Source organism: Astatotilapia calliptera, chromosome 7, assembly GCF_964374335.1.
Source record: "Astatotilapia calliptera chromosome 7, fAstCal68.1, whole genome shotgun sequence".
NCBI classification, from domain to species: Eukaryota; Metazoa; Chordata; class Actinopteri; order Cichliformes; family Cichlidae; genus Astatotilapia; species Astatotilapia calliptera.
In genome coordinates this window covers 37,679,348-37,700,322 of record NC_137428.1, presented here as the reverse complement: position 1 = coordinate 37,700,322, position 20,975 = coordinate 37,679,348, and the positions used below count along the sequence as shown (strand labels likewise).

Sequence of the window (20,975 nt, the reverse complement as noted above, 5' to 3'; positions counted from 1 at the left end):
TATGCAAACTGTAGCCTCAGTTTCCTGTTCTTAGCTGGCATGAGGGGCACTCCGTGTGGTCTTCTGCTGTTGTCTTCTTCTTTAAGGTTCAGTGTTTTCTGCATATCTTTTTTTCTAATGAGTGCTTATTTGGTAACTACTCTCTGAGAGACAGAGAGAGAGTGTGTTTTACCCAGGTGGTCAGTCATAGCTAGCCTACAAAATCATAAAGAATTCAGTGGTAACCAATTAATGTAATGAAACAAAGAGAAGCATGGCTGACTGGAAATGGAGTAGGTTGTGTGCATATAATCACAGGCTGAGTAGTTTTTATTCCTTAAGTCAAAGCCACTTTTACTTTGAGATTTCTACCATGATCAGCAATATGTACATTAAAGAGGAAAGCTTGGCATCTTTCCATACCCCCAAATAGTTTTATGCTAAAATTGTGTGGGATTGTTACAAACAAGATTTGACTGCAAGCTTTTTCTGCAGTATCTATTCTTGTGGCCCATGCACTATTGTATGGGTATCCTGATTAAGGCTTTTTCCACAGTGATTGTTGGATCTTTAAATTCTGTTCTCATTTGCACTATCTATAAGATCACTCTGAATTTAAGCCCGCTTTCGTACTACATATCTACAGAGATATCACATTTATATAGAAAGTTTTCTAAAACGTTGAGGGTGTTTGAATCTCCTCCCGGTCTCCATCCAATCAGAGACCACCACAGGGATAAATGCATGTTTTCAATGTGTTTGTCTTGCAGGGATAAATACATCTTTTTACACTGTATTTGTCTGTCTACAAGTTTTGAACGATTGCGTTTCTCATGCAGGGGTAAATGAATGCTTTGGCGATCTGTGTGTCATGCAGAGATAAGTACATGTTGTTGTCACCATGGATGTCCACTCATGAACCCTAAAGGGAAAAACAAAAATCTGGAAACTGCAGGTCACCATTACTGATCAGTTTTGATCTGTGGGTGTGTTTGTGCAAATTCCACCCAGACCTGAGATAAGGCTGTCAGAAACTCAGGAATATCATAAATATTGTTCCAAAATGTCAAAAAAGAAATGAAAAAATTATAATTAACCACTGAAAAAGCCAGTGTCTGCTGTAAAGATTGCATCAAAAGGTTGCCCTACTCTCCACCTCTCCACCATGCTCTCTGTAGTCTGTGGGTACATTTACGGTCAGTAAACCACGCCTTTAAGCAGCTGAGAAAACCAGTTAGTCAGTCCATTTAGACCAACACAGTGATGCGTGACCAGCCCATGTCAGAGTTTATGTGAACGGGTCAGCACACGCCAGCTAACCCTCCACAGATAGGACACCGCCAAGCTTTTAAGCATCCATCTCTTATTTATTTATTTTTTTTGGTCTAAAAATCTTTAAATCTATAAAAACTGTTACCTTTAGATTAAGGTGTTTTTAAAAAAAAAAAAAAAAAAAAAAAAGGTTTAATAAATTGAACTTTAGTTCTTTCCATTTAATTGAATTGTTTGCTGCCATTTATTCATTTTATCAATATTTTTTATTTCTTGATGTTTATGAAAAGCTATGAATGATGACCAAAACATAACTTAAAACACTCCTTGTAGAACAGAAGAGACAGAGTGTGGACATGGCAAATGGACTGGTTCTTATATAGGGCTTTTTTGCTCTGCCTTCTCCACCTTTACACAACGTGCCTGATTCAACCGTTCACATACCCATTCTTACAAGCACTTTTTTTCTATGTTTTGTCTACGTAAATGCTTTCTAGCATTCTGTCTAACAGCTTGGAGTTAGTATGTTGCCCAAGGATATTTGGCATGCAGACTGGAGCTGCCAGCAGATTAGTAGATGACCTGCTCTACATCCTGAGCTGATCAACATATTCACACAAATTCCCTGCAGCATACTTACTCAGTTATTACGGTAAACAAAGTAAACAAATCACCACCCCGGGATCTTATAGTGTCTTGAATCTGCATTCGTTTTAACTGTTGCCAAGGGGTGACACAAAAAGACTTCTGGTCTGGTACAAATCTGTTAAAATTACTCTCTGCCCAAACCTCTGTAAAATGTTTCCTACCTAATTTATGGGCTCAGTCGGTCAATTTTAGGTGATATTAAATAAAAAATATGAAATTCATTTTGTAACTGTCACTATACAGGATATGCTTAGCCAATCAGCTTGAAGCCCACGCATCACTCCTCGAACCTGGTTTAAAAACAGCAAGATGGCAAGAATGAAAACACTGGTGGCTACATCCATCTGTACTGTCTATAGCGAGTCCTGTGGTCAGACCAAATGACTCTGAGAACTTCCACATGTTCAGCCCTACTTGTTAAGAACTGCAGAACGTTTAGAATCAATGCAAGGAGGGTTGCTCCTGAAAATTTAAAGGAATCATTTTGAATATGGCTGGGTGGTTGTTAATAAATCTGGACAGTTGAAAGTTAAACTCCAGTCACCCAACCCCAGTAAAAAGTAGGGTCATCAGTCTACATAGAAAAGGTCAAATGTGCATTAACTAGAGGCACATCTTACAATTCAGAAATGATCCAGTAAATCAGTCTGTAAACAGTCCAGTTACCCCATCTGCAACTCAGTGAGAAAGCCAATCAGTAAGCCAGTGAGTCCCTGGAAGTCACTCAGCCATATACACACAGCGCTGGCTTCTTGCAGCGTGGATTCTGGTCATGTGACTGGAGTTATTCACTCCTCCCTCGCACACAAAAATCAATACTTCCAGTCCTCGCTCTGTGTGTGTGACTTGGTATCGACTGGATAATGTCAGCGTGATATTGGCTGTGAATACAGCCATGTTGCCAGCTTCTCTCTCTCTCACACACACAGTAAGCCCTGAGTGTGTGTTTCATGTCAGCACTGAAAGTTCATCACAGTGGAATCCTTTCCATCTGGACTCATTAATCCATTTCAGTACAACCACTTTAATGCTGAATTTTTGTTTTTATTTCTGCTAGTTTGGATGATGAAACACTCTTAAAATAGACCCATTTTAATATTTAATTTTATTTATTAATATTTTCTTGGGTTTAGTTTTGTTTCATGACTCTGTGTGTCTCTCTCTGTCTCCTGTGACTCTAATGGTAACCCAGATTATTTCATTACATGTGCTAAACGCTGGTTATTAACCTCAGCCGGTCTCGGCACAATTGCCCCTTTGCTGCCTTATATCAACACTGTGACTGTTTCCAATTACAGCCACCTCTCTGAATGAAATTAAACATTTCAATATTGCTGATATATTGCCGATATATTACCGGTATTAATTACGAGATCTGTGGCTGTGATGTGTAATCAGAGGAGATGAATCGTGCAACTCGCCCAGCCGTCCACCCATGTCTCTCGCTCTCTCGCTCTCCCTCTCCCTCCCTCCCTCCCTCCCTCCATTTGTTAACAAGGTGGCCTCACTCGCCCTCGTAGTCTTTTTTTTCTCTTACAATCATACACATACACTCTCTGAGGGTGTGTGTGTGTGTGTGTGTGTCTAATTCCTGTTGCATTGTGGGAGTCCATTATGCTGTCGCCTGGTGAATGGCTCCCATTGACTTGGCCTTGACATTATAAGCTGCTGGCTAATCTCTTCACTCCATATATTTGTAAAACTCAATCTCGCCGTTGCTTTTCTCAGATTTGTCTTGTTTTCTTCCACTCGCCTAAAGTGGCTGATTGAAATGTCTAAGTCCCCCTTTAGATTTGTAAAATCTCTAAGAGATAAGCCTCGCATGGTTTTCTTATTGTCAACAAATCCCAGCAAAACCACATAAAACAATAATGAGTATGTCCTGGGTTTAAATTTGGTGCTATGGCTTTTTTTTAAGGCCTCATAACTTCATAATCACCAAAGATGGAAGATTCAATTTTCAGTGCTGGGAAACACACTTTGGCTCTGTTTAAAAACTGAAACCAAATCAATTTTACATTCATTCAAAGTGTCACAATTTACAAGCAAAAAAATTGCCTTCCATAGCGATCTTTTCAGCATCAATGTACTGCGATATGTTGTAGTATCAACAGCAAAAATCCCCTAATCTATTGTCTATGAAGAATAAGAGGAACATAAACAGTAATTTCAAACATCTGAATGATACATTTTACTCCCTCGTTCTACAGTGTCACCATGGGTTTGCCCCTCAACCCTCCAGCAGATTCGGCCCGTTCAGCCCGGCACGCCCTCTCTCTTATTGCCACCGCCCGGCCGCCTGCCTTCATCACCACCATTGCAAAAGAGGTGTGTTTTCTTTACCAGCTGCTGAAACCAAAGCCATCTTATTAGGTACTCACCAACTGTTTTCCCTCTCCAGCTCTTATAAATATGAGTGTTATATCTTTTCAGGTTCATCGGCACAACGCTGCTCAGGCGAACTCTCAGTCACAGCAGAACATTCACACGACCACTCTGGCCAGAGCCAAAACAGAGATCCTGCGAGTGATCGACATCCTGATTGAGAAGATGCCTGGAGACGTCGTGGATCTTCTGGTTGAAGTAATTCGAACTATATTTGAGATCGATGAAAGATAACATTCTCAAAAATCCCAGCCAAGGACACAAGCATAATATAATTCAATTAAGTATTTGACTTTACCAAAATAAAAAAGGAGCTCTTTTTACCCTTAGACAACTATTGTTATTAATGACGCCAGTGAAAGCTAGCATCATTCAAAACAGAAAAGACCTGAAAGTGCTGAATCAGAAGCTGCTGGCTAGTCAACCCCATGACTCAGGGTTGGATTTATAAACCAAACTAAAGGAGAGTCAGAGAAGATGATCTGTTCAGACCCTGGCAATAAAAAGTGTTTAATACATGGAAACAAGCTACATAGGTTAACTTCAACTACAATAAAAACTGTTCTCCTGATCCTTAGGTGATGGATATCATCATGTACTGTATTGAAGGTTCTCTGGTGAAGAAGAAAGGACTGCAGGAATGTTTCCCTGCTATTTGCAAGTAAGTTTGTCATCAGGTTCAACCCCAAGTAATATCTTCAAACTGGGAGGGGCTGGGAAAGGCGAGCTGGGCCCTGACTGCTGTGTCTGTGACCGTTTACATTACATTAAGGTGTGTCAGTCTCAGTGTGCTATTAGTGTTTCCGTTTGTTTGTTTACATAAAAATTAACCTTGAGGCGGGGGTGGGGGTGAGCCCCCAGAATTGGACAAGAGGAAGAAAATGGATGAATGAAATCTTCCTTCATCGCTAAACATCTTCCCTTATACAGTGTTAAATGTTCATGTGTGTTTGCTGTCCACCTTTTTAGGTTCTATATGGTTGGTTACTGCGACCGCAGTCACCGCATCGCTGTCGGAGCTCGCCAAGGTTCAGTGGCCCTCTACGATGTCCGTACAGGGAAATGTCAGGTACATCGAAAAACTTAAACTGATCAGCTCAACAGCTGTTTGATTACACCAGATGAAGTTGGTTTTTACTCTGGACCCCAGCTTTACACATCCTTTCTTCCACCGCCTCCTTCACACAGATCATCTTCTTTTTCATTCATTTTCCCACTCTCATCCATCCATCCATCCATCCCACTTTGTATTAATCCACCCCTGCATGTAGCCTTCACGGCCCAAGGCGTTCAACAGATTTCCAACCATAATTATGACTGCACGTGGAAAACCAGCTGTCTCCACAGATAGGTCTTTAGTACAGAGTGCAGGAGGCAAAGAGAGATTTCATCAATGATTAGAAAACCAAAAGGTTAATGTCTGGTATACAAAGTCTTTGAAGCAGGGGAAGGCGAGAAGGTAACCAAAACTCAGATATATTAACTAAACTCTAAGACATCTCAAAACTTAAGCACCATCATGTTTTCATCCTTTTATAATTAGAAAACACATGTGAGCAGGTAAACTGAGTGTTCAGTTTTTGTCTTTGGCTTTTGCACGCACTGATGTCATTATTTGGCCATATTTAATCCATCTGAAACAGCAGATATGACAGAAAATTAAGCATAATAGATGCCTTTAATCTCTGTTTGCTCATTATGTTGGAAAGTTTCCATCTGTTTGCAAACAGGATGCTTTAGCTCAAACTGGAGGAAATGAGGAGGAGCAGAAACAGTAGGTTTAAATGAGAGAGGAGGAGATAAGGAGGAGAGGAGTTTCATTTTTTCACCCCTCAGTAATTGATTAATGATGAAGCAATGACTCTCTTAATCATGTTTGTGTCTCGCGCGTGTGTGTGAGCTGCTGGTCTCCATGTTTGTGTGTATTTCTTGTATGAGCGGGTGTGTGTTGATAATTTGCTGTGTATTGATTTGCAGTAACCTGAGCAGTCTACTCTGGTGGAGGGGGTCATTTATATCTGATAACAGCACGGGCCTTTTCACCCAACATCTCGTTTGATTGTGTGTGTGATTGTGTGTGTGTGTGTGTGTGTGTGTGTGTGTGTGTGTGAGAGAGAGAGTGAGACAGGAGACACTTTGTGTGTTATTTGCAGTAATTAACTTTTAATAGATAATGGCTTTGTAGGAAGTGTGTCTCTCTCTGCTGGAACCATTACAGGTGTTTTATTTCAGGTGCAACATAAAGCTATTATCTTTATTAACACACTTACAGAAATGGGTAATTAATTCAGCCAGAAAAGAAGAATGTTTAAAGCTCACTATTTCTTAAATGGTCTTCCCACAGCTGTAATTAAAACCTGTACAGCAAGGCTTCTAGCTGCAGCAATGTTCCAGGCACCTAATATTAGTCGATTAAACAGTAGAGGAGTCTAAAAGTGAGCAAACACTAAGAAAACGGTTAAAATTAAGTGCAGGCTAATGGATGAGGTTAAAAATTGGCCAGACAAATACTTTTGCTGTATTTAGGAGTCTTTTAAAAACCAGAATTAGCGTTTATAAATAACCAGCTCTTGAGTGTAACCAGTGGTTTGCACTTTGTTGTAAACCCTCTTTATTTACATACTTGAGAACTTCCCATGATTCAGTAGCTTGGGAAGCCACCTTCTCTCTTCAGTCTCTCACATCATGGGGGAAGGATTTTGACCAACTTATCTTTACAACATTGCTTCAGTGCATTTAGGTTTGCAGGCATTGGTTTATGCACAATCCTAAGTAGAATATTTTGGTCTGTGGGGGAGTTCATGGATGACTCAATGACCGTAAGGTTACCCTTGTCCTGTAGCTGCAAAGCAAGCCCAAATCAGCACCCCTCCACCACCACCACGGATGGCTATAGCTCAGGCAGTAGAGCAGGTCATCTACTGATCGGAAGGTTGGTGGTTTGATTCCTTGCTTCCCCTAGCCTGCATGCTAAATATCCTTGGGCAAGATATTAACCCCAAATTGCTCTCTGATGTATCCATCGGAGTATGAATGTGCGTGTTAGTTAGAAAGCACTAAGAAAATGTTCTTGTGCGAATGGGTGTGAATGTGTGAATGCACATTGCTTTGAGTGCTCAGAAGAGTAGAAAAGCGCTATATAAGAACCAGTCCATTTACCACCACCACCGCTGATACGTTGTTTGGTTTTCTCCAAACGTGGTGGTGCTGCGCATTATGCTTGAACATGGTAAATGGCCTGTATTTGTATAGCGCTTTTACTTAGTCCCTAAGGACCTCAAAGCGCTTTACACATTCAGTCATCCACCCATTCACACACACATTCACACACTGGCGATGCCAAGCTACCAGTCAGGCGCACTGACAGAGGCGAGGCTGCCGGACACTGGCGCCACCGGGCCCTCTGACCACCACCAGTAGGCAACGGCTGAAGTGTCTTGCCCAAGGACACAACGACCGAGACTGTTGGAGCCGGGGCTCGAACTGGCAACCTTCCGATTACAAGACGAACTGCCACGATCGCCCCTCTTCTTCAACATCACCACTTTGGTTTCGTCTGTCTAAGGGACATTGTTCCAGAAGTCATGTGGTTTGTTCAGATGCAAGTACAACAATGATTTTTTTGAGGAAAAAAATCATTTAATTTGCAGTGCAGCGTGTCACTTACATCACCGAGCAGAGAAAACCTCTTTCACTTCTGAGGAAAAATATTTTTTGTTGCAACTCTTTGACTGCAGAATAATACAAAACCGAAGTTTTCTGAACTACACTTTAGATTGTTGCACCAGACTCAGTTTAGAAAATCATGCACTCATAATAGTCAGCTTGCCAATGTCCATCCATCCATTCTCTTCCTCTTATCCTTATCAGGGTTGCAGGGGGGCTGTTCCAAGTTACACAAGTAAATTGCTGTGTACTCAAAAGGGGAATTCGGAAACGGTGTGTTGCATCACCTCTAAGAATGTCAGCTGTCAGTTTGTGTTCATGACAACTTAAAATAATCATCACAATAGGGGCCAGCTTTGTCCTCCATGGGGCTAAATTTTTATTTTTTTTTTAATTTTAAAAATTAAACGCAGCAGCAGAAAGATCTCTTTAGAGACTTCTGAATAAACGGCATCTCCTTGGAAAAATGGGAACATCTCGATTTCCAAGAATTTCAGAGGAGCTAAATTGTTTGACTTGTTTTAGTGTATTTAAAACAAAGTGAGAAGGAGGAGAGAAAGGAGAGACGACCTCTTTGAAATAGTGGAGGAGGCGAAAAATGGGGACCAGAAGAAAAGCAAAGACGGAGAGTAGAAGGAGATGAGAGGCAGTTTTTGTTCATAATCAATCTTTGCATGTGTGTGTGTGTGTGTGTGCAAGCGGGTGTGTGTGTGTGTGTGTCCAACCGTAGCTAGCTAGTCCCCGCATGACCATCTGCCACGGCTTTGATCAGCCTCCGTGAACAGCCCTTTGTCAGCAGCGTGTGTGTGTGTGTGTCTCCAGCTGCTTGCTTCTTTAACAGACTCTACTCAGTCTACTAATTGAACACAAAGAAACAATCTGAGTGATTTCGTACCTCTTTTTGCATCTGTTTCTCTCTAACAGCTGAAACCTGCAGCTGAAGGTGGCAGCGTAGCCAAAATTAACCTGAAGAATCGTCTCCCGCAATGCATGACATGATGAATTAATGTAAACTGTGTCCCTATTCTGGTGGTAATTGGGCTACTGTGATACCTACACCACGTTCAGCTGCTATTTGCTGTGTAAAACACTCTATGAGGAATATGTTTTTAACTGCAGATGTTCCTGGAAACTAAATGCTAAAGTTATAAATGAGGGGAAAAATGAGTCTAAAAGTAAGAAGACGTACTCTGGTCATATAAATAGTGTCTGTGTATTTAAGTGCTATTTGAAAGTATTAATCTAGTTCTTTGATAACCATATTGCATTTTAAATGGACGATGATTTGGGTAGAAGCCTCAGTTAGATGTCAGTTTAATCCCACAGCCAATAAACAGCCACTCCTCTTATAATTCAAAGTACTGTTTCTACCTTTAAATTGTTACGATGTTCAAGTTTAGTTAAAAATTTGAAAGATTCTAATTTCTGGTGTCAACTAGTGAGAGCAGTAACAGCTTCTAGTCCACCAGTCACACTCACCCTTGTTTTTCTAGCTGTACTTATTGTTGACAGGAGGAAGTTGGTTTTATTCCTGTAGCTGTCTTGGTCCTGGGTTGTTTTTTTGTGTTGAGTTTTTTGTCCACACATAACAACTTCTCACTATTATAATTCCCATCTGATGATAGCATACGGGGTACTGCCCGTCCAAAACCCCCCAAAGAACCCTCTCCTATTGGTTAACGTAATAGTTGTTCAGCAAGGGGGCGGGATTTACAAGCTGTCAGTCTTCGTCAGAGAAGATGGAATAATAAAATGGGGTGAAGCACCCATGTGATGCACACGCGCACATACACACACAGACACACAGAGCGGAGCCCCAGGCGTCAGGTGTATTGGAGTACAGAGTGCTGTAAATGGTTTCAGTGTGCTTCACTGCGCTCTGATAGGTTGATTGATTTGGTAGGCAGTCCACTGTGACACACACACACACACACACACACACACACACACACACACACACACACACACACACACACACACACACAGATCATAATATATATGGAAGCATCAATGTTTAATCCATGTTATACAATTTGTTTTCTACATTATTTTTTATTTCACCTTCTCTGCATGAGGATCTGAGGAAGACAAAATAATATTTAAATGAAGTGATTAAAACTAACAGTGACTGTGAACCAAAGCGTGATGATCGCTGCTATGAGCAAGAAGGAAGGATGTCAGGCAGAGGAGCTAGTTCATGCATCCACAGTGAGGAAAAACAAAGATACCTCCTCAATTTCTGACTTTTAGAGGGCATCTGAACAAAATGGCAGCTGCACATCAAATGAAACTGTCCCCACATAGCAATGTCAGAATCCTCTGTTTATTGTCAGGAACTCAAAAATTGTCTAAAAAAAACAAAACAAGAAAAACACCTGAATATAAGTAACTAGCTCTCATGTGTGTCTAAACCTAAATTTGTTCTGTTTTCTAAGCACAAGAGCTGGGAGACTGTGTAGTTGACTGATGAAGCCGATGGAGAAGAGCCCAAAACTCCAGTTCCTCTAATGCCCACCTGAAGCTCCAGACTTTAATTTTGAAATGTCCAACTTTACAGCAGAAATTAACAAAAAACTGCACGAGGGGTAGAATTTGTCTGCTAGACTTTACATCTGCAAATTTGAATCACTGAATTAGATATTTTGGAGCATTTTACCATTCTACTACATTCCCAGGTTGTCTTCTCTTGTTTTCATTGTGTGTTCTCCCATTACCTCACATTATCAGCTAGGGCTGTGCGATATGATCAAAATCTCATATCCCGATATAAGACATTTATCGTCCCGACAACAATATATATCACGAAACTTTTACATTTTCTGTACATTCTGTAAATCTCAGGCAATCATCTCGACTCATCTTCACTGGCCATGCTGGTATTCTCTGTGCCTGCATCCACGTGGTGACTGTAAGCACCATTTATAGTTCATGTTTTTATTTGAGGTAATTTGTTTGATGCATATTCTGAAATTTGATATTTGAGAATAATGTATTTTGTTATCATTTCAGTTTATTTTGAAAAACCTTAACAGGATCTTTAGCTTTATAGTAAAAGGTTTATGTGGAAAATAAACAAGCGGACGTGGAGCCGCACGCTGGATTTATCGTCGTTGTTGCTAACGACAACGCATAAAAACAGTCGGTAGTCCGTCTGTAGTGTGGTTATTTAAACATAAGAGAAAGAGAGAACTTTAAGAAATTAATATAATCACTACAGTGACCATCAAAATGATGAAAATATTGCCATTAACAGTTTATTTTGCAACACCACGAAACAAATGTGCGTAATATGAAACGATAGATGCTTTCACATCATCTGATATATATATATATATATATATATATATATATATATATATATATATATATATATATATATATATATATATATATATATATATATATATATATATATATATATATATATATCGAACAGCTCTATTACCAGCAGTTTTAAAATCATGTATCACTTCTATGCTGATGACACTACGTCTCTTTTAAATCTCACGAATTGGATAAGTTGTTTTAAAATTTCAAATCAATGTCATTTTTATTTATATAGCACCAAATCACAACAGCAGTCACCTCAAGTCACTTTACATTGTAATGCCATTTTAAAATCTTGGTTCGGTCTTTTATGCCCTCACCGGGTGAGGCCCCCAACCTGCACTATGGAAATAATCCATTCATGTGGTCAGGTTCTCAGACAGGGGCTTTTTTGTGATTCCGCTGAAAACTAAAGATGATTGGGTCTTCCAGACCCCAAAACTTCCAAAACTATGGACATCTTACCACTATCTTTTCACAACCTTGACTCCATGGTTGTCCTGTTCTTTGACCTCATCCTTGTCTGAACAGATTCATTTTAAACCCCCAGTTTAAAATAAATCTGCTGAGACAAGCAATTGCGGTAGTGTCTGTGTTTTGTGTTTTCCTGGGCATTTGGCTGTTTTGGTTTATTTACCTTTGTAAAAGCAGGTTGTGACTCTTCTTGGTCTCGAAAAGCACTTTGAAGACAGTTTACTTATTGGTTTTGGATTAACATGACTGTGGGCATTTTGACTTAGAGCAACTGGATGTAGTTGTCATATTTCCCTCTCAGTGGCTTCAGTATCCTTTATTTAGGGCTGATGATTGTTTGCAGACAAACCGCATTTACTCTGTTTTTGATCATTTTCCCTTTAAGGTGAGTAGTGACAGGAAATGAGATTTGGGATCTCTCCTAAGAGATAGAAAAATGGAGGGGAAAAGTAGAGATGAAGACAGACACTGAATGGGGGGAAGAGAGGGATGAAGGAAATAAAAATAATTCTGCTTTTTTCCCAGACAACACTGCTGGAATCTAATAGGGTTTGCCCTTTAAAGGGGGGAAAAAAAGGAGGGAGAGAACGAATTAGAAAGATGAGATTTTCATTTCATTGTGTTATTATTTTTTTTTAAGCTTTAATCGCCACACACTGGTTATTATTTCAGAGTCTGGGTGCCTGAGGCGACGCGTCTTAATCTCATCTGGAGGTGAGAGTTTGTAATCCCAGTCGCAAGAAAAGGCAAGCGGGTGGGGGGGGGGGGTGATTTCTTTTATTGCGTTACACACCCTGCATCTGGTGGGACAGTTTATTGTGTTACACGCAGCGGTATATTTTGTCCCCAGAGTTCTGGAGGCGAATGGCAGCATCTGTCGGACCAGAAGCTGCCACCCATCTGATGGAATTATCTCTGCCAAAGCGAACACGTGCTGTCGATGCAGAGTTTTTCTAAAATGCCTCAATGAAATTTCAACAAGGGCCAAAATTTGTTTTTCATTCAGGCTTCATCACAGAGCAGAGTTTATTGAACTGAACCTCCAGCCATCAGAAAGAGGAACTGTCTGGGAAATCGGGGCATGCTCTCATTTTAGCGGCTTTAAGTGATGATAGTGAGTGATGTGCTGTTGGCTGATAAAACTGTAAAGTGATACTGTAAAGTGGTATTTTGTTCTGGTCTGTTGTCAGTGTTATAAAACCCTCAATAAAAATGGCTTCCCATCATCACAGCAACAAACAGAGCAACAAGCTCTCGTCAGAAGAGGGTTGGACATGTCAGAACTGTGCTTTTTATAGATGGCTATTTAAAGTGTAAAGCAGACAAATGTGGGGAATCAAAACCACAAACGTATTAATAAATAAGTAATAAAAGAGGTCTTTCTTTACCTGTTTGGTTGATAGGTTGCCTGCCTAATTGATTGGCTGTTTAGCTACATGCCTGCCTTCTTGTTTGGGTGGTTGCTTACGCACCTGGCTAGCTGGTTGACTGGTTATCCACCTTGTTGTTTGGTTGCATGGCTGCCTGGTTGACTGGTTGTTTCGTTGCTTCCCTGTTTGATTGCCTGGTTCCTGGTTTGGTTGCCTTCCTATTTGTTTTATTGAATTCAAGAATTATTGGCTTAGTTTAGTTATCCACCTGGTTGGCTGGTTGTATGCCTGGCTGGTTGCCCTCCTGGGTGGTTAGTTGATTGCCTACCTGTTTCTGTTTTGGTTGGTTACCAGATGTATTGGTTGATTCGGATGTCTAATTGATTTGAGTGGTTTGTTTTTCTTAGATATTAATTCATAAAACATCACAAAGATTGAATAATTTTATTTTCTTCTGAATTTACATTTACGTTTTCTTGTGTTTATTTACTTTACACTTTCCCCTAATTTATTTTTGTTTTAAATGTTTAACCAGTTGGTGGAAAATTAATTCCATAGCACAGTTTGAATTAGACCACCTCATTTGTCTTCTGAGTAAAGTACTTGTGGTAAATGTTAAAGAGTAAATATTTTAACAGGCTGATTTCTGCATGTTGACACCATCAACACACAGTTTATGACTCCTGGAGTTTTAAATGAAGTTTGCATAAGTTTTTCATTTAACAGTTACTAGTAAAAAGAGAAACGAGCATTGATGCTCTGTTTTGTTTTCCATCTACGGCATGTTTTTTATTCACTTTATTTTATTCTTCATTTGTTTTTAATGAGTTTGTTTTATCCCATATTGTTCCTCTGTAGAACATTCACGGTCACAAAGGTCCAATCACAGCGGTATCATTCGCCCCTGATGGCCGTTATCTGGCAACCTACTCCAGCGCTGACAGCCATATCTCCTTCTGGCAGGTAAGACTCACCCATACAGACACATACAAACTATCTTAATGCAATCCTTCTGAAGTCGTTAACTATTTTGTGGTAAGACTGTATAGAGTCAGATTTACAAAGGTGAGTTTGTTTCTGATGTAATAAACATGGACTTGGGTTTGTGGTTTGATATGAACTTCCAGTATATTTAAAGCAGATTTAAAGCTTTATGTGAAGGGCAACCTTTTTTGCACATTTCCACCCTTGTCTTTTTATTCAAGCAAAAAAACGTTACACAAAACTAAAGAAATAGATTAGATAAAATAGATAAAAGAAAGGATGTGGTTTATGCAGTGCAAGAAATTAGACTGACCCTTTGTGCAGCTTTTTGCTTTTAAAAAAGTTTATTCTATGAGACAAGAGAATAACTTATTTCTAAATTAATATTTATATTATAAATCGGGGGGGAAAACAATAGCTAAGGATTTCTTTAGTATATATACAGTGGAATAAATGCTGAGCCCTCCTTTAGACTCCTCCCTGCAGGTATCTTAAAGTTTACATGAAATCTGCCAAGTGTAAAGAGCTATCAGTTTATCAGCATGCAAACAGCTTCAGATTTCACTTCTTTTCAGACAAACCAGTGGTGGATTTGAACAAATTAAAAAATACTGTCCAGTTGGCTGCTTTCAGTCATGACTGTTCTGTACAGTGGGTTAAAAACATAAAAAACTGAATTTAGATATTTTCATTTACATGTTTACTTTTAATTCCACTGTATCTACACAAACTAAAAAATTAACTTGAAAATAAAAGTCTTAACACATAAAGCATCTAAATAAACTATAACAAACTCAGATAACCGATCAGGCTCCTCTTATCTTCTTCCAGGAACCGTTATTTTGAGTGAAAGGTCTTTACGACCTCTGACACAGATGTCTCCACACACACACACACACACACACACACACACACACACACACACACACGTTAATGGCATTACTGTAAGCATAAACCACTGTAAGCGCGCCGGCAAGACGGCTGCTGTGGTAATGAGCTGGCAGACGCTCTGTCGGGGCGTGTGTGTGTGTGTGTGTGTGTGTGTGTGTGTGTGTGTGTGTATGTGTGTGAGGCAGTGTAGTCTTGGTTTCCACTCGCTGTGTATTTCCTACATAGACACACTCTGGGGTTAAACTCCAGGTTTTCCCTCTGAGACGTCTTCACAGGGTTCAGCAGAAACTGATGATCATCGGATGTTCAATAACTAATTTTTGTCAAAATGAGGGAGGAGATATCAGCTCTCAGTAGAAAGAGAAGGCAGTGTTTCCTACACAGACTTCACATGAGCGCATGAGTGGGACGTTCAGGTTTATTAATGGCTGTCTGAGAATGACACCATTCCCTTGCTTTTATTTTGAAAATTCAGGCAATACTGACCAGCTAGCCCAGCTCTTCCTGCCTTATGTTTTATCAGTTACCTGCTGCTCCATAAAATCGTTCTTTAAATTGTATTTAACCAGAAAGTGATACTTGAATAATACGCAGAAAACCAAGACTATGACAAAAAAGGCTCACAGAAATAGTTATAAAGTGGGTTTTCATTTTCCAGAAATGAAACTGTGAGATCAAAAATCTCTTTTAAAAGAGTACCCATGGATGAAGGTGGACCAATCCAGTCTACTGTGGATGGCTTTGCAAACTGCAAAAGTTGTTATTCAGAAAAGTCATTAATGATTCCATCTCACCAATAGCTGCATTTGCACTTACGTTAAAAACAAAGATAGCTTACTACCCATTGGTTTTACTGATTTGGCCCATCTGAGATCAACTTGTGGTGGTATGTATGTTCCCCAGGAACTAAAATTAATTTAACATACCTGACCTGCTCCAATACTGAAAAAACATCCATACAGCCAAACTTCAAACCTCCCAGGCTGGCTGAGCAATAAACTGGTTAAAATCCTCCAGGTTGCTAGTGACCTGTTTAGTGTTTGGGAAGTGCAAGTATCATAGTGATTCTCCCTGTTTTAGTCCACCAACTTTACTTTATCCAAGAAACTTGAATTGAAAGCATCTTCTAGCTTATAAAACTCTGCTTGTTTAGCACATTGCTAAAAATGAAACTTAACCCTAAATTGGTCACCTATGAACACCTGGCAAATGTTAAAAGGCTTTGATTGATAGATAAGGTGAATGTGTGGCTTCGTGTGTTGTTGGTCCTCCTCAGATGAACACCAGTCTGCTGGGCAGCATCGGAATGCTGAACTCTGCTCCTCAGCTTCGCTGCATCAAGACGTACCAGGTTCCTCCGGTCCAGCCGGCCTCCCCAGGCTCCCAGAACCACCTGAAGCTTGCCCGTCTCATCTGGACGTCCAACCGCAATGTCATCCTGATGGCCCATGATGGCAAGGAGCATCGCTTCATGGTCTAAATCCAAGCTGTATTTACTTCTGACAGACCTGGGCCTGGTAGGAGGTTTTTCCTTTGAAGCAGACTCTAGAAAGCTACACTCTGGATTTATTTGGTGGTAATTTTGGTATTTGCAGTTCAGATGATATTTTAGTGGCCAAGTCTTAGAGTTAAGAGATTCGAAGTATGATCAAAACTAATAGTTGAGGTCAAAATCTGAAGGAATGATAAAAGCCCAGCTCAGGCCCAGGTTTGGACCAGATTCATGTTCTCATTTTATCTCCTGCAGTAATCATTGTAAGGAAAGTGACTGTGTGATATCTTTATAGGCCGTGATAGAAGCCTTGTTTACATGATTTGCATTGATGTATTTTTAATCATTTACTTTGCCATTCCTATTTATTTGCCGTTGATGCTGGATGTCACAGACCCTCCAAACCTTTGCTGTTAATTTAAGTCTCCTTTTTCATTTTTTTTTTTTTTTCATTTTATTTCAGTTCCAGTAATTGGATCACTTGATTAATAAATGTTTTCTATGTATGGGAGGTATTTACTTTGGTGATTAAACTTTGATTAAAATGTGTATTTTGGGGGGTAGAAAATGGTGAAAGGAATTAGTTTGACCTCTGGCCTTAGGTACGCTCCGACCTCTGTAAGACCAGTACATGCATTTCACCTTTCAAGCTGCACAAATGTGCGTGTGCACATGTGAGTATTTTTGTGACACCTTGGAAGCTTTTGAAACCTCTCTGGCTTCACACAGAAGTGTTTGTGTGTGTGTCTGCACCCAAGTGTATTTTCACTGTTAAACACACATTCTCACTTCAGACTGCTCGTCCTGAAAGTCCCATTAAAGTTTTGGAGGTTGGAGGTGTAGCTGCTCTTACGGCAGATATGTAAAAGGAGACAAATTAATGCTATTTTGGTCACCTTTAAATTTAAATTAAGTTAGATACATCATCAGTGGTTACCAGTAATGGGGGGTTTTTTTTAATGGGAAAGCTCAGTTTAGCTCCCAATGTTTGGTCATTTTTAAGAAAAAAAATCATATTTCTTGTGTTTGTTAATTTCACTTGTCGCATGAACGTTTACCCCTCGTTTTGTATGTCAACTGGTTCGTAGCTGGCTGATCCTCAGCCTTCAGCACCTTCATAAAGCAAAATATTCACTTTTTGGTCTAAAATATCTAATGAAATACTTCTATTTCCACCTCTTCATATTATTTTTTATTCTTCCAGTGAAATCATTCCTGTCACTTCCACAAAGTTTCTCTGGACTTTGTTTCTCTTTTCAAAGGCTAAAAATTCTGGAGGTTAATACATTTAAAACAAAAGTAAAAAAAAAAACTCCTTTTTTCCCACTGGATTGTTTCTTTGCAGAGGACAACACTGTATATTTGGCAGTTGCACGTGAAATCGTCATCGTCCTCTTCTTGCAATTCACATCTGACTTTTGAAATATATCTATGACTATAAATGTGTCCATATTCAGCCAACATATCCTCAGAGCCATTGTGCAATGTATGTAGGCTGTTCATGTTGTATAGTGATCTGAGCATCTGTCCTGTTTTGTATGTATTGTGGCTAATGTGGCGAATTTCCACTTTTCCAGTTCACAATTTCCAGTCCATTTTCAAGCCTCTGCCAGCAGTTTTTTTTTGTTTTGTTTTTTTAAACCACAAATCACTTATTTTGGAAAATGTGCTTTTCCTATTGGTTAACAAGAAGGACCAAATTTATTTAGCATAAGTTAAAAGAGCCAAAATGGAAAAGTCGTCTTATGACACTAAAAATACATGATGCAGAGATACATTTATATTTAAAATGCTGCTATCATTCTAGATTTACCTTGTTTGCCCCAAGCCAAGTACAACCATCACCTCTTAGGAGGAAGATGATGAAATTTAACAATAGCAAACTAGCAGAAGTTGCACATTCTGCAGAGGGATAAACAAACTCTACAGTGTTGGTACATGATTACATCGATGTTAGGGGTGCTTAGAGATGCAACAAAGGACATTTCCAACGGCAAAATTTTACCATCAGGTTTTTGAGCTCTGTTCTTTGTGGTTGATGACACATTTTTGCACATTATTACTTTAAAAAAAAATTTAACTGTTTTAGTACTCAGAGTTTTATTCAGAAAGTGAATTCTATCTATATATAAATATATGCAAATATATTTATAGTGTTTTCTGTCAGTTGTACTGGGCTTAGATTTTTGTGACTCTTGCAAAATGCTCAAACTTGCTTTGCTTCTAATTTCTCCCCTCGTCATTCTCCTCTCTCCAGCTCCTGTCAGTTTCATTAGTGCAGTCAGAAAGCTTCTAACACCGATACACACCTGTAAACCCGGGCGTGTCAAAGCTTTTCACAAGTTCCTCCAGCATTTCGTCAGACGGCTTCTTTTTGAAAACACGCACACACAAACAGTCCACCAGGTCCTGACAGCTTTGAGATCTTAATCTTTCGTTTTCTCCAGCACACTTAACAGTTTGAAAAAATATGTTTTTGGCAGCCTCTCGAGGGAGGAAGGGTGAGGAAAAATGAAGGAGGCAGAGAGGAAGAGCTGAGGAGTAAATAACAAGTGAGGAAGATCTGGTCATCCAGCCAGAAAAAGAGGTTCTGCTGTGAAGGTAGTGAACCAAAATGGTTAGAACCTACTGGGGATTTTTCTTTTTTAAACACACGAGGTACATTTGCTGGAAATATCCAAACTGGAGATGGTAAAACTCATCTTTAACCAGCTGTTTACAACAAAGTGAAGCAGTCTTGTTACTTTAATATAGAAACTCTCCCATTTTCTGCTTATATTTTCTTCTTCTTGTACAGCCGAACACCTGCTTTCTTACTTGCAGTCTACACTAAACGAAATCTGTGTTTCTTACTCATTTTAGTTTGATTGTATTTATTGTTTACAGAGTGTTTAAGAGTGTGTGATGTATTGCATGTATGAGCTTAACGTGACGTAACAGAACAGGTTGATTCTACTGTGCATCCTATAAATCTGCTGTGTAAAACTGTTGTCATCATGTCCAATAAAGATGAAAATGTGACTGTGGTGGTCAAATGATGCATCTGTTTTATTCTCTACACTCTGATCTTTCTTTCCAAATGATCATGGCAACTTTTATTAACCAAAAGCTCCTGACATGTTATTAGGGAAAGACTTAATGATGGAGTCATCCATCTTTCACGTATACTTATCAGGGTCGGGGACTGGAGCCTACAGGTTTGCTTGCATTTCTGTTCATATTACCACACACCTCTGATTAAAACACCTTTAAAAATTACTATGTTTTATATTTTATATTTCTCTCTATCTGCTCCTTTGAAAAACTTGATTATTAACAAAAATTTCCACCAGAACCCGTCAGAATCACCAGATATACAGGACTGTACAAGTCTTGAAGTAGGCCTCATTTCTTTATATTTTGCTTTCAAGAAGCAATTTTTAAAGTGGTCTTCAGCAATAATTCTTTCTGAATGTCTGGAGGCTTTTCTTTTGGACATTGCTATCATCTTCACTCATTTTCAGTTGAGTCCTTGTATTTGACCATTTTCAGAGAAATGTCTGTTTTTAGTTGTTTGTCCAGCCACTTATCACTGACCTATGAATCATATTCAAGTATAAAAAGTTGTTCAACCGGAGGGATAAACCAATGTTGTGTCTAACAGACAACTTGGCAAATAATCAATTTCCAATTGTACCTTTAGACACTTTGTTACTAGCAGCCTGTCAGTAAAACACATAATTTGTGCAAATGGTAACAGCTTGAGAAGCATAAAATTGTATTTTTGCACCATTAAGGTGATTCTCAAAAAGCTATTACCCAAAAACTTAATCTGGACAAGTGAAGGATGAGAGGAATGGCAAAAAACCCCTAAAAAATCTACCTGCAGCAAGTCATTGTTTGGAGCAACACTTCAGCCAGTGTTGTTGGGGATTTTATCAAAACCTGATGGAATTACAAATGTGGAAAAGTACTCTCAGACTTGTATGAACCGTGATAGCTAAGCATCTGGGCCCGTATCCCTAAAGAATCTTTGTGCAAAAAGTGGCTCCTAGCGGCCAAATTCTAAGAAAATTCTCAGAGTCATGACGTTTTCTTAGAATTTCCCCTAAAAGTGACATGACAATCCCAGTTAATATAAAAGCTATTCCTCAAGATTCCTAGTGCTTAAAAGGGCTCCTAAGGCGAGATCTGCTAAGAGCAGGGAAGAGGACTTTTAGTGGCTTAGGAGTTCCCCTAAGCAGCTGCACAAAATGGCCAACAGAAGAGGCAGGAGAGATGTCCTGCAAACACTGGATGACAGGGAATTATTGAGACGCTACAGATTGGATCGTGCAGGAATCATGTTTGTGGTGGATCTCCTTAGAGATGCAATTACTTCACCAACTCGACGCCACAACGCTATTACACCAGAGACGAAAGTAATCACAACCCTGAGGTATTTGGCAACCGGGAAAATGCAACAATGCAGCAGTGATGACTTGGGTCTGCAATCACAGACATTGCTA

At 39.5% G+C, this 20,975-nt stretch overlaps 1 protein-coding gene across 4 annotated transcripts in view; it reads left to right on the top strand.

Annotated features, from left to right (window-relative positions):
* The window catches only part of wdr7 (WD repeat domain 7), a 100,912-nt gene extending 81,403 nt beyond the window's left edge, over positions 1-19,509 (top strand). For all 4 annotated transcript variants that reach the window (XM_080303620.1, XM_080303619.1, XM_026174507.2 and 1 more), the window contains 6 exons: positions 4,110-4,227; positions 4,333-4,482; positions 4,863-4,945; positions 5,254-5,353; positions 13,980-14,084; positions 16,273-19,509. In XM_080303620.1, the coding sequence (XP_080159746.1) occupies positions 4,110-4,227; positions 4,333-4,482; positions 4,863-4,945; positions 5,254-5,353; positions 13,980-14,084; positions 16,273-16,476 (760 nt within the window). In that variant the 3' untranslated portion in view covers positions 16,477-19,509. The remainder of the gene's footprint in view (positions 1-4,109; positions 4,228-4,332; positions 4,483-4,862; positions 4,946-5,253; positions 5,354-13,979; positions 14,085-16,272) is intronic.
* The last annotated feature ends 1,466 nt before the right edge of the window (positions 19,510-20,975 follow it).